Source organism: Tetranychus urticae, chromosome 1 (genome assembly GCF_039701765.1).
Source record: "Tetranychus urticae isolate SD_2017Ah chromosome 1, NJAU_TeUrti_SD_1.0, whole genome shotgun sequence".
Classification (NCBI taxonomy): domain Eukaryota; kingdom Metazoa; phylum Arthropoda; class Arachnida; order Trombidiformes; family Tetranychidae; genus Tetranychus; species Tetranychus urticae.
Genome location: NC_142958.1, coordinates 16,760,461 through 16,773,303, shown reverse-complemented (window position 1 = coordinate 16,773,303; position 12,843 = coordinate 16,760,461). Strand labels below are relative to the sequence as shown.

Sequence of the window (12,843 nt, the reverse complement as noted above, 5' to 3'; positions counted from 1 at the left end):
ACCAAAATCAATCAAGAAATCAAAAATAGTTGTTACGATAACAAACAAATAAAAAAATAAAAAGAAGCGGTAAATCAATCTTTTAAAATTTAAAATGATGTCCGATCAGTCACATGGTTCGAAACCATGAAAACAAAAGAAGATGGCGTCCTTTTTTGAATTGATGTCTTAAATAAAGGCATTAAGATTGATCATTAAGCATGATATTTGAAGGAAATTAGATACGAAGAGTTTTTTGATTAAGTGAAATTTAGTGTTGCTATTTGCATAAATCAGTCAATCAGTTATTTAAACCTAAAATTTACTACTTTGTCCATTGTGCTCAGAGTAATCAATTGAAAGTTAAAAATGAAGACGGAGTTTTCCTGAGTTTTTTGAGTAACTGTAACGATTCAGGGCACAAAAATGTTACCGTAGCTGCATCTGTTAATTGTACGACATTCAATAACGAAATTAGACTAAATTTGAAGTCTAGATGATATTATTCTTAGGAAGGGACTAATTAACTAGCTGTACGCTCATTGATTTAAATTAATCATTGCAATTAATTTCAAAGAGTAACTATAGCTACTGCCCTCTAGGTAGAGTTTTGATAAATAAGCTTGGTTTATTTTCATTTTTTGTTCTGATTTTATGTTGTTTATATATTTCTTGTTTTGATCTGATTTTATTGTGCATTTGATTAGTTTTCGGTGGAAACAACATCCCTCATTTTAAATGCCTTTTCTTCAAGGTCCAGGTCCCATTAGGAGGACTCTTCCTTATTTAAAATCTGGAACGCTCATCTTCAAAGACAGAGTTAAAATCATGGAGATTCATTGTAATTGGTATCCTAGAAGACATGCCGTTGAACATTTAGTTAAATATGGTAATGCACATGAAGGTTTAAATTCATTTCATTTTTGGAATGTTCCTCAAATTCAGTATCAAAATCCTGATGTTCAAATTATTAGATTCCTCGACATGACACCCAATCCATTCATCAGGTGCTGGTTAGACAGTGGTAAAAATGTATTGTTTGATTGTTATGAAAAAACTAGATACGAAATTTTACTTCAACTAGCAAAGACGTTAGGAAAATCTAAAGAACGATTGAAAATGGAAAGTGATAGAGCTAAAGATGCTCAAGACTATGACAACCCAGCTCATTTTGGATTCAACAAGAAACAATTTTGTATTTGCGAAGTTCCAGGTAGGTTTTTTGAATGATTCGTTTTTCCTGGAAGTTTTAGCCTCTATAATTTATTAACACTAATTTACATCTCATCTTTTAGGTCAGGTGCCGTGTCCAGGAACTTGCGAGTTGCCTAAAAAGTATTTAGGATATTATAATCAATATAAACCCGAAGAACTGGAAAAATGGAATCAAGATTTAGATGCTCCTTATTTGACGGAAAAACAAAAGCAGACAAAGTTCCATTGGTTCCCTCCACATGCTAAACCTGTTATAGAAAATCTACCTGATATTGAGAAACCTTTCCTCCGTGAGTTCGGAAAAACGCCTGGTAAAGATATTGCTCCACCAGAGTCATATTATGAATGGAAAGCTAGACAAGAAAAGAAAATGAAATGAAAGATTTTTCTCATCTTAGATTAGCATTGTGTGTATCAATCTCGTCCTATTCATTTTGTTGTAAAGGGTGTTAAGGTTTATTTCTTGCAAAAACAGGGGAAAGAAAAAAGATCTTATCTGAAGATAGAGATGAAATCACAAAGATAAAAGGTTAATCAAAATACCCAAGCAAATGAAAGTGACCGATTCATATTTATCGCCATGTTATCACCATTTTCATCTTTATTTTCAGATAAGATCGCTTTTACCTTTTTCTATTCTGCAAGAAATAAACCTTAACACCCTTTAAAATCTTCAATTATAAAAAATTCAGTTATCAAAGATCAAATGATAATTCATAAATTAAAATTACAGAATTTAATTAAATGACGTTAGAATTTTCATCATTTAGAATGAAAATGTTTATTCAATATACTGGAAATCGATGAACTTTTGAGAAAAACAAAAGATAAATTAAGGAATTGAATAGTTATAAAGATGGATTAATGAAAGCTTTCACATAATGACAAAAATGAATTCGCTAAAGTTAACTCATGTTGGAGTTGGTGAAGCTGACTTAGGTTTATTTTCTGCTTGAACTTCTGTCATTTCAGTTTCTGTTTCGTCCTCTTTAGATGGTAACTCGAATGCCGCATTGCTAGGTGCCACAACAACAGAATCCCACACAGACATATTCACTGTGATACCATATACATCGGGTTCTAAACCAAGGATAACTTTATAGCCTTCTCCATAGCAAAGAATTCTGAGTAAAGTTTGAGCTGTCATGCAAATGGCATCTTGTTGAACTAAAGTAAGACCAGCATGGAGTGGATTGCCATTTTCACAAGGATCAGGAATACCTGTAGATCCAGGCAAAAATACTCCACCAGCCAAAAGCTGTAAAACTCGTTTAAATGCAGAGTTGAGAGGTAATAATTGTTGAGGATTTCTAAAAGTTACTGAATAATGAGCTAAGACATCAATCATCCAGGGTGATAAAGCAGATAATCCTTCGAATCGATTGCATACATCTCGCAAGACTCTGATCAAAACTTTGACGGTGGTTAAATTAGCAGATTCTTCGAACCAGCGTACGTGTCGTATTGCCGCCATATGTCTTTGTAAAATTTTAATTGATAGATGAATAGAAGGGTCAATTTTTCTCATATTTGGAGGAATAGTTGCTATCAAACATCGTACTGCAGCTCCATTCATTTGACTGATTATATCGAACCCTCCATCGACAACTTCAGACCGAAATACCATACCACTTTCCATTTTCATCAACTCATCGACAACTTTCACTCCTAATGATTTAATGGCTTCTAGAACTGGAAGAGTTTTGAGAATAACAACGAGATCGGCAAGATTCCTCCCAGCCAGCATCGTGCCTTTTTTAAATGAGCCAATGCATCTCACCTCTTCGATAAGCTGATGTAAATAATCAGAAACAAATTAAAAGTGGGAAAAATGATTGTTGATGCATATTCAGCATAAAATATGACTACTTACACAAGCGTCAAAAGTGCCAGGACACAATGCCAAATTTTCTAAAACCATTTGAGTTTTGGAGACAAGATTGACCAGATTAGTTTGTTCCTCTGGGGATGGAGTTAGATCACTGTTCCGCTTTAAGATCGCCTATTCAAAAACAAGAAGAAAACATTATAAATAAGAATGGAATTGGAATTATAAACAATTATTTCAAGCTTACTTGAGTCAAAGCACTATCGATCTCTTTAGGTGATGACACTTTAGGAAAATAATCCTCAACCATGTAAATGTCAAAGGGTGGCCTTGGGAGATTATGATAGCCTCCAGAGTGTCGATGAAAGTTGCCACGATTATTGCGTCGTCCTTTTTCGTGCATTTTGTTAGCAAAACAAAACAATTCAAAACACAAAACTGATCCGATTTAAATTGAAATTTTGTAAGAAAAACAAGTAGCAAGCCAAACCAATCAGAAATAGGAGCAGATCCTCGACTCGATACGTATCTATCAGTTAAATGGACTAAAATTATGTAGCCCCATCTAACGTTAACCGGGTTAACCCTAACATCAAGTTTCAAACTTGAAGTTTGGCTTTTTATGAACTTTACATTGAATTCATTTCGATACTTTAATGATTGACAGAACGCAATCTTTTTAAACTGAACAGAGAAACAACATGACCAACAGAAGCAAAACTACAAAGACAAATGAAGAAAGAGAGACTGAGGATAGATCTCTAGATAAAGAGAGTTTACTCAGAGCTCTAGATGATCATGGACCTTGTGTGATCTACGATTTTGAGCTTTTGAGGACGTATTTTCCTTCCAAATCCGATGCCCAATTAAAGTAAGATAAATAAGCTTAAATTTTACTTTCAGCCATATTTTAACTATTTTTCATTTGAACAGATTTCTGGTCGCTTCTTATGAGAAGAAAGGTAAAGATCTCAGTCTCAAACAAAATTACATGGATCGTTTCATCGAGATGAAGAATATAAATAAGTGGTTATCAGTTATTTCGAACTGTGTTCCTTTTCCCGCTAAAAAGGACGATTTCTCTCGTGTTTTGTTGGATATTTTCACCCAGTTTTCTGAATATACGATGAGTAACTATTACGACAGAGAGAATGGCGAAGATAAAGAGGACGATAAAGATGATGATGCTGGTGAAGATGATGAAGACGATGAGGGCGACGAAGACATGCTTGATAATGAAGAAGAAAGGGAAAATAGCGAAGTAAATCTAAAGGGAAATGATACTTTTGAAAATAGAAATGGAGAAAAGATCGACTACAATGTTATCTATTCTTTCTTCAATGAAATATTAAACAGAAGATTTCCTTTCAAACTTCAAGAAAAAGAAGCGGCCATAGCTCTTTCTCTTATGACAAATGTTCGTGAGATGGTTGAATTGGTGAGAAATGAAGATGAAAAGGCTTTTTTACAAGCTGCATCTTGGTGGAAGCCAACTGCAGATAACGCTAACGGTACTATAAATGGTCAAGCTGATAACCCTGATGCTAATGGAACAGCTAATAATAGTGCAGCTAATGAAATCAATCCTGATCAGCCCGAACATTATGCAGATTTACCTCGATTCCGTAAAATAAGAGATTGTTTGAACCCTCTTAAAATTCCTAGCTGGATCTTAAATGACAATCATGATCTACTGTCATCTCATCTAACTTAACCATTGATTGGTTTTAAAAAGACGAAAGATTTGGTCCAACTCATTACTGGATTCTGTGATTTCATTTAATTCTTCAGACATGTGCGAGATATTAATCCGTTGAAAAGACTCTATGACCCTAAAAGAGTCAAATTTCACCTCAGATTCTTAATGAAAACCCATAAAACCTCAGTTCAAGTTGTAAAATTTATGCAGGGCAGAGAATGTCCGTGAATATGCTGAGTTTTTGAGGAAAGCCCAAAGATCAGATGGTTTGAAAATACGGTAAAGGGTCAAAACAGCGAAAGCCAAAACAGAGAAAGGCGAAATAGCGGAGGGTAAAATAAAGAGGATAAATAATTAAACTGATTAAAGTTTTTTTTTGAAAATTAAACACAATGCTTTGATTGTCATAAACTGAATTGGTTCAACTATATCATTTTTCGCTGTTTTGAACCCATTGACTTGACTACCCTGACTTGACCCGCTATTTTGACTAGCTATATTTATTTTATTCAAGTTTAACGAAATAAAGCGGAATAAAAATTAAAGCGAATATTTTCAAGTCTTGACATTTCTCAGACATTTTTTCATCGATTTATCATAGAATCTCCCGAACCGAAACGTACCTCTTTCGTTAGGCACCTTCTCTTGTTTCAGATTTATACCTTCACAAACAATTGAGTAGAATGTTTCTGAAAAATAGAATAAATTAGAACAATGTAAATAAATTTCACACCAATGACATTTTCGAGTAAAACATTGAAAATTTAGTTCGTATTTGGGATCTTTTGTTTAGTGATTGCAGTTATTAATCAATAGACATCACAGAAAAATCATTGAGACATTTTTATTTTTCTTTATTACAGAAATTCATGATATAACAATGTTAAAGTTTCACTGGTACAGAATTTCAGATTTAAATTTTTCAAGCCTTACTTGAGCAATATTTATTCACCAAATTGCAATATTCTTGACCTCGTTCGTTGAAGATATTTTGGCATCGTACTTGAATCATATCAGCCTGCAATCCAGAAGGTCCATTCCAGTCCAATTTCAGTCCTTGGCTGGCATAATTAACACAAGTGTCTCCAAGTTGTTCATCAGTCACTTTTGTACCATCGCTGCATTTACTCGGCGAACCTTTGGTCTTACTGCATGTGTTCTGGCCTTGAGTTTGAGAGTAACATACATCTGAGAAGATGATGATGAACACGAAGATGATTGCTGGGAATGAAGAAGAAGACATTTTATAAACTTGACTGATGAAGAAGAAAGAAACGAGTGGATTGCAGTTACAGAATCGATTCCTTTTATATACCATGAGTTTATTCAGTACATGAATTTTATCTAGTTTCTTCAAACATTAAGTATTAAATAAATAACTGGGATCTAAAAGTGATTCAACTATCCTCAACCACTAAAAATTCATTTATTTAGTCAAAAAACTAACTAATGCATCTATTGTCAATATATTCACACAGAGTAAGAATCAATATTCAAATGCGTAATCTACCATTTTCACACATTGCAGATCTCATGAATTCATTTCATCAATGCTTGTACAAATGAACCGGTTGTTTGTTTTTATGTTAAATGTCAACCTTAGTCAACCAAATCTATTGGATAGAGATTGGATACTTTTCATAAAGTTTCAGCACAAATTAAAGTTAGGATTGTCCAAACTTTTTTAAAAGCAGCTTATATTACTAACTAATTTTATAATATTAAGTATAATAGTATTATAAGTATAAAAACCATTCAAGAAAAGATGCCTCGTTTAATTACGCTGAATTATCAATTTGAACATTTAAAGGAGGAGGACGAAATTCGCCTAAAAATTAAAATTTGATGAGAATAATAATTCTAATGTATTTTTACGTGAAAAGAATGAATCTAAAACTCATTTTTTTCTGCGACCAATAGTTTTCGAGAAAATGGCCTTAAAAACTGCACCATGCGCAAATGCTCATTTGACATATTTTCTAGAGTATTTCCATGTTGAGAAATCCATTTATCGAATCCATTTTATTCTGTGACCTATACTTTTCGAGATAATGACCTTTGAACTTTGACTTTTGCAGAAATTCATTTCAATTGTTTTTATAGAATGTTTTCATGTTAAAAAATCCAAATATTAAATGCATTTTATTCTGTGACCTATACTTTTCGAGATACTGACCTTTGAACTTTAACTTTTGCAGAAGTTCAATTGAATTGTTTTTATAGCATATTTTGGCGGTTGGATTTCAATGTTAGCTAAAAATAGAAATTGATTATTGCATTTAAACATATTTGTGCTAACAAAAACAAATGTCAAACGATATGATTGGGAACTTTGGTCAAAACAACTCACACCACGTGAAGGTAGTTCCTTTTGTGAGTCTTGGGTAGTTTTTTATACTGGTTACCCTCGCCTCCAGTTTGATTTACCAATAACTACAATCGTGGTTATTGATTTTGATCTTGAAGTGGTACTGAAAAGCTGCTTCGCACTCCAAGATGGAGATCAATAATCATGATTGAAGTTATTGGTAAATATGCTTCAGAAGGTCACTATGAGAACTTCCAGGCTCATTAGTTTTCTTGCCCTGAAGCGTTTCAGCAACAGCAAGTGTTTCTTGAGCTACCTGGAAATCCTTTATAGCCTCATTTCTCAGCGATTCAGCTGCTATTCTACCGAGACAAGTTTCCTCAGCTTTGTAGCCTTCGACAGATGAATTTTGCTTGAACATCTCAAGACTTTTTTTGAATTTTTTGGCGGCTCTATTTTTTTCTTTACGCGCTTTTCTCGCCATATCCTTTGCTACATAGGGATCAGCTTCGCCTTTCGCAGTTAAACTCGCTTGAACATTTTTGTCCCTTTCTTTTTTCCTCTCCCTCTGATTTTTCCGCCATATTTTTTTAGGAATTTCTTTTTGTGCATCCATTTTTAACTAAACACAAAGCTAATTTGTGTTAAATTGTGTGATAAACTGTAGAATTGAATTGAAAATTGAAAATGTAAGCCCGAATCGAAACTGAAAGATCAAGTTGAAATGAAAAGAATGAAATGAGAGTAAAAAACAATCAGTTATGAGAAATACAAGTAAGCATAATATGAATACAATACTATATGAGGAACTTTGGTCAAAACAACTCACACCACGTGAAGGTAGTTCCTTTTGTGAGTTTTGGGTAGTTTTTTATACTGGTTACCCTCGCTTCCAGTTTTGCCAATCGATGTTATATGCTTTTTGCGAAATCTTGAAAGAAATTTTCAATTTTCTTTTGGTTTATCTTAAAAAGCATATAACATTTATGGCAAACAACAGATTCTTGAGAAATCCCTGTTGGAGCACAACACTTACAGTTTTTCTCAATTAATTTTCTTTCGAAAAACTGAAACATTGAGGCATCCGTTAAAGGATATCTTCTGCAAGATTTTTTCTTTCGACCAGATCTTGCTTTTTCCCTAATGGAAAAACAAAGTTTACAGAATGCGCAATGACTTGAGCTAGACATATTAATATGGAAGATATAAATAACAGTTGAGATATTATCAGTGAAGTTAACAGTATTAGAAATGTATAAGTATCAATAGTATAACAATCAATATGACAAAATGCAAGTGAGTAAAATATGAATACAATACTATATGAGGAACTTTGGTCAAAACAACTCACACCACGTGAAGGTAGTTCCTTTTGTGAGTTTTGGGTAGTTTTTTATACTGGTTACCCTCGCCTCCAGTTTGGAAAAGGACAATGGAAATCCTAATTTTTAATGTTCAAACAAAGTTTGAACTTTTCACAAAAATCAACGATTTCCATTGTCCTTTTCTTCCTATGTTTGTAATACACTTGGTAGCAGCGGTTGCAAATAACAGAACCAATAAGATTCTTTTTTTCGCAACCCCTTGTACCGTGCATAGAATTAAGAAAATTCAGCATTTCAGCATTGCTGATGCTGTATTTTCTAATTCTTTTTGGTCCTTTTAGCAACCCTTTTTTGAAAGTGCTGAAAGCAAGATTACAATTGGAACAGTAAGCCATGATTTGTTATATAAAATATTTGAATAAAGATAATTTAATATGTAAAGCTGAAAGATATTTGTTTTGATTGAATGCTTAATAAAGCGAATGTTTTAACGCAAACTGATCACAATGGAAGTCACATACAAATAACATCAATGATATCAATTGACCATTCTCTCTTTAAACCTTTCACCTTATTAGTCAAACCAATATGCGTTTTTAAAATATTTCAATTTTTCTGATTTTTTGATATTTTTTTTTTGGGCATACATATCACAATGGAAGTCACATACAAATAACATCAATGATATCAATTGACCATTCTCTCTTTAAACCTTTCACCTTATTAGTCAAACCAATATGCGTTTTTAAAATATTTCAATTTCTGTTTCAGCGAGATTTTGCATAAATGGGCCGCTAACTAATAAACGCATATGGTTAGGTAGGTGTGTCATGTGACATATGGCATCGTTAGAGATTGATGTATTCAAAATTTGATTAAGGACTTGTCTTCTACGAAGTTGTTTTTTTGAAAAAGGGTTAAGCTATTCTCTGTATGTCACGCTCATTATCGTTTTGGACTTCGACCAGGTAAGGTCGATTTTTTTTGCATTTTTTGCTTTTTTGGCTGTTTGGCATTTTTGGCGATCATAAAGACCAGCTTGCAGTCCACCGCGACTGGGGAAACCCAGTGCGATGGGTGTAAGCTGGAATTAGGGCTTTCCTTCAAAATCGAATTGAGGTGAAGAAAATGTACTTCGTGCATTTTTGAAATTATCAATTCAGATTTGAGGAAATAGGATTGATTCAGATTAGATTAGACTTATCGGCTTTTTATGTTTATTAATTCTTTATTTTATCTCTCATCTCTTTTCAGATTTTTTGCAACTTTAATAGAAAATCATGGCCACATTAAAATCGAATTTACAAGCGAATTCTTCTCTTTGAATTTAAAAGGTAACGATTATTGAAATTAAATATAATAATTAATATTTTGTTATGCATTATTTGAATATGTTAAGAATAATTCATCTTTTTCGGTCAAATTTAACAGAATTTCACGCTTGATTTGGATCTTTCCTGCTGTTTAATTTGGATTTTCCGTTTGGTTTTAAGGTTCCCCAGTAAGTTTAACAAGAGACTGATTTCACAGCTGTTGAAATGAATTCTATGAGCATTTCTATTTTGCTTCAAGTTACTGAATGTACTTATCAGGATGAAAAGCACACTATATCAACATCAATGAATACAGAATAAAAAACTGCATAGGAAAAATGGGTTTTGATCGTGGTTCCACAATATCGAGTGTTCCATAAACCATTAGCAATAAATCCCCATAGAACAATATTAGAATCCATTTTGAATGTACTCATCAGGATGAAAATCGAATCATATCAACATCAATGGATACAGAATCAAAAACTGCATAGGATGAATGGGTTTTGATCGTGGTTCCACAATATCGAGTGTTCCATAAACCATTAGCAATAAATCCCCATAGAACAATATTAGAATCCATTTTGAATGTACTTATCAGGATGAAAATCACACCATATCAACATCAATGAATACAGAATCAAAAACTGCATAGGAAAAATGGGTTTTGATCGTGGTTCCACAATATCGAGTGTTCCATAAACCATTGCAATAAATCCCCATAGAACAATATTAGAATCCATTTTGAATGTACTCATCAGGATGAAAAGCACACTATATCAACATCAATGAATACAGAATAAAAAACTGCATAGGAAAAATGGGTTTTGATCGTGGTTCCACAATATCGAGTGTTCCATAAACCATTGCAATAAATCCCCATAGAACAATATAAGAATCCATTTTGAATGTACTTATCAGGATGAAAAGCACACTATATCAACATCAATGAATACAGAATAAAAAACTGCATAGGAAAAATGGGTTTTGATCGTGGTTCCACAATATCGAGTGTTCCATAAACCATTGCAATAAATCCCCATAGAACAATATAAGAATCCATTTTGCATGTACTCATCAGGATGAAAATCGAATCATATCAACATCAATGGATACAGAATCAAAAACTACATAGGAAAAATGGGTTTTGATCGTGGTTCCACAATATCGAGTGTTCCATAAACCATTAGCAATAAATCCCCATAGAACAATATTAGAATCCATTTTGAATGTACTCATCAGGATGAAAATCGAATCATATCAACATCAATGGATACAGAATCAAAAACTGCATAGGATGAATGGGTTTTGATCGTGGTTCCACAATATCGAGTGTTCCATAAACCATTAGCAATAAATCCTCATAGAACAATATAAGAATCCAGTTTGAATGTACTCATCAGGATGAAAAGCACACTATATCAACATCAATGAATACAGAATAAAAAACTGCATAGGAAAAATGGGTTTTGATCGTGGTTCCACAATATCGAGTGTTCCATAAACCATTGCAATAAATCCCCATAGAACAATATAACAATCCATTTTGAATGTACTCATCAGGATGAAAATCGAATCATATCAACATCAATGGATACAGAATCAAAAACTACATAGGAAAAATGGGTTTTGATCGTGGTTCCACAATATCGAGTGTTCCATAAACCATTAGCAATAAATCCCGATAGAACAATATTAGAATCCATTTTGAATGTACTTATCAGGATGAAAATCACACCATATCAACATCAATGAATACAGAATCAAAAACTGCATAGGAAAAATGGGTTTTGATCGTGGTTCCACAATATTGAGTGTTCTTTGAAATAAAATAGCTTCTGTCTCTACTTTTTGTCACTTTTTTCGCTTTAATTCAGCAACTACACGTCGCATCAAAAAACCATTCAGAAGATTTCATATTCATAATCAGCATGTTAAGTTCTATAAGAAATGATTTGTTTCATGTGAAAAATTTTTTAAGGCCATTATCTCGAAAACGGCTTCGAATATAAAAAAACGGTTAACACTATTATATTTTTCATGCCATTTTACATTTAAAAAATTCAGTTTGAAATAAATCTATTTTTAGGCATTTTTCCCTATTCTTTCTGTCCTCCTCCTTACAATAGTGCACCAATTATCCCTCTATCACATACATAATGAACTGAAATCGCTTAATCTCTATGAGAACTTCACTAACAGATCGCCCTTTAAGTGGTCCTCCATCGTCGCCCTAAAACGAAATTGCAATGTAAAATATTGAGAATAAAAGAAGTTCAAAATTTAATTTCAAACTGAATTTCAATGGCGTCAATTTCAATCTATTGTTATGTATATTAATGTTTTAACACATTGTGGATCTCATGATTATATTGCATTACCACGTTTGTGTTAATGTCAAATGTCAAATTGTTTTTCCTCTCAATTCATATAAAGTTAAAACGCTGTTGAGTTTCGCGGATTTTAATTTTCTTTAGATCTCAACGTTTGGTTACAAGGCGCTACAAAGTTATCTTCATCAATATCTCGTGAACAAAACATGTTAGAGCCTCAAATTTTGTATCATATTCGTGTAGAAATCGTGTTTAAAGCACAAATTTTGATGTTAAATATTACAGTAAATAATATTTTTCTCGAAACATCGAACTAAACAAACACAATTCACTTGAAAAGGCTGACCTGATATGTGCTTCATTGAATGAAATCCTTCTAAGAAGGTGCACAATATTATGAATATTGTCATCAAGCTGTCATCAGTTCTGAATTGTAGTTTTTCAATAGAAATCACGAAAATTTGAAAAAAATAGTTTAGACTTTCTTATTTTGCTTTATTGCAGAATCAAATTTTTTTATTCTAACATCATTACAGAAATTCATGATATAACAATGTTAAAGTTTTACTGGTACAGAATTTCAGACTTAAATTTTTCAAGCCTTACTTGAGCAATATTTATCCACCAAATTACAATATCTTTGTCCTCGTGCGTCGAAGATATCTTTACATCTCATTTTAATCACAGTTTGTGGATCAAAGCCTAGTCCTTGACCAATAGCATTAGCGCAAGTATCTTCAAGTTGCATATCAGTCACAGTTCTACCACCTTTGCATTTACTCGGCGAACCTTTGGTCTTACTGCATTTGTTCGGGCCTTTAGTTTGAGAGTAACATACATCTG

At 32.9% G+C, this 12,843-nt stretch overlaps 3 protein-coding genes across 3 annotated transcripts; 2 read left to right on the top strand and 1 right to left on the bottom strand.

Annotated features, from left to right (window-relative positions):
* The first annotated feature begins 584 nt into the window (after positions 1–584).
* On the top strand, positions 585–1,714 carry mRpS25 (mitochondrial ribosomal protein S25). Its single transcript, XM_015925712.3, has 2 exons — positions 585–1,192; positions 1,275–1,714. Exons 1-2 carry the CDS (start codon positions 718–720, stop codon positions 1,571–1,573), a joined length of 774 nt encoding a protein of 257 aa, XP_015781198.1. The 5' UTR covers positions 585–717; the 3' UTR covers positions 1,574–1,714.
* Positions 1,715–1,959: 245 nt separating this feature from the next.
* LOC107359235 (interleukin enhancer-binding factor 2 homolog) lies at positions 1,960–3,514 on the bottom strand. Its single transcript, XM_015925711.3, has 3 exons — positions 3,270–3,514; positions 3,068–3,196; positions 1,960–2,986 (listed from the first exon to the last, which is right to left on the bottom strand). The coding sequence occupies exons 1-3, from the start codon at positions 3,423–3,425 to the stop codon at positions 2,105–2,107; spliced, it is 1,167 nt and encodes a 388-aa protein (XP_015781197.1). The 5' UTR covers positions 3,426–3,514; the 3' UTR covers positions 1,960–2,104.
* A 64-nt stretch (positions 3,515–3,578) lies between these two features.
* On the top strand, positions 3,579–4,870 carry LOC107372047 (uncharacterized). Its single transcript, XM_015940188.3, has 2 exons — positions 3,579–3,893; positions 3,956–4,870. Exons 1-2 carry the CDS (start codon positions 3,724–3,726, stop codon positions 4,734–4,736), a joined length of 951 nt encoding a protein of 316 aa, XP_015795674.2. The 5' UTR covers positions 3,579–3,723; the 3' UTR covers positions 4,737–4,870.
* The last annotated feature ends 7,973 nt before the right edge of the window (positions 4,871–12,843 follow it).

What these genes read in the sequence shown, in the direction of transcription:
- LOC107359235 (XM_015925711.3), bottom strand. Translation starts at nt 3,425, where the DNA reads ATGCACGAAAAAGGACGACGCAATAATCGTGGCAACTTTCATCGACAC. An exon ending in TCGATAGTGCTTTGACTCAA is followed by an intron (nt 3,197 to 3,269) that starts GTAAGCTTGAAA and finishes GTTTTTGAATAG; the next exon opens with GCGATCTTAAAGCGGAACAG. An exon ending in CTGGCACTTTTGACGCTTGT is followed by an intron (nt 2,987 to 3,067) that starts GTAAGTAGTCAT and finishes TATTTACATCAG; the next exon opens with CTTATCGAAGAGGTGAGATG.
- LOC107372047 (XM_015940188.3), top strand. Translation starts at nt 3,724, where the DNA reads ATGACCAACAGAAGCAAAACTACAAAGACAAATGAAGAAAGAGAGACT. An exon ending in AAATCCGATGCCCAATTAAA is followed by an intron (nt 3,894 to 3,955) that starts GTAAGATAAATA and finishes TCATTTGAACAG; the next exon opens with ATTTCTGGTCGCTTCTTATG.
- mRpS25 (XM_015925712.3), top strand. Translation starts at nt 718, where the DNA reads ATGCCTTTTCTTCAAGGTCCAGGTCCCATTAGGAGGACTCTTCCTTAT. An exon ending in TTGTATTTGCGAAGTTCCAG is followed by an intron (nt 1,193 to 1,274) that starts GTAGGTTTTTTG and finishes CTCATCTTTTAG; the next exon opens with GTCAGGTGCCGTGTCCAGGA.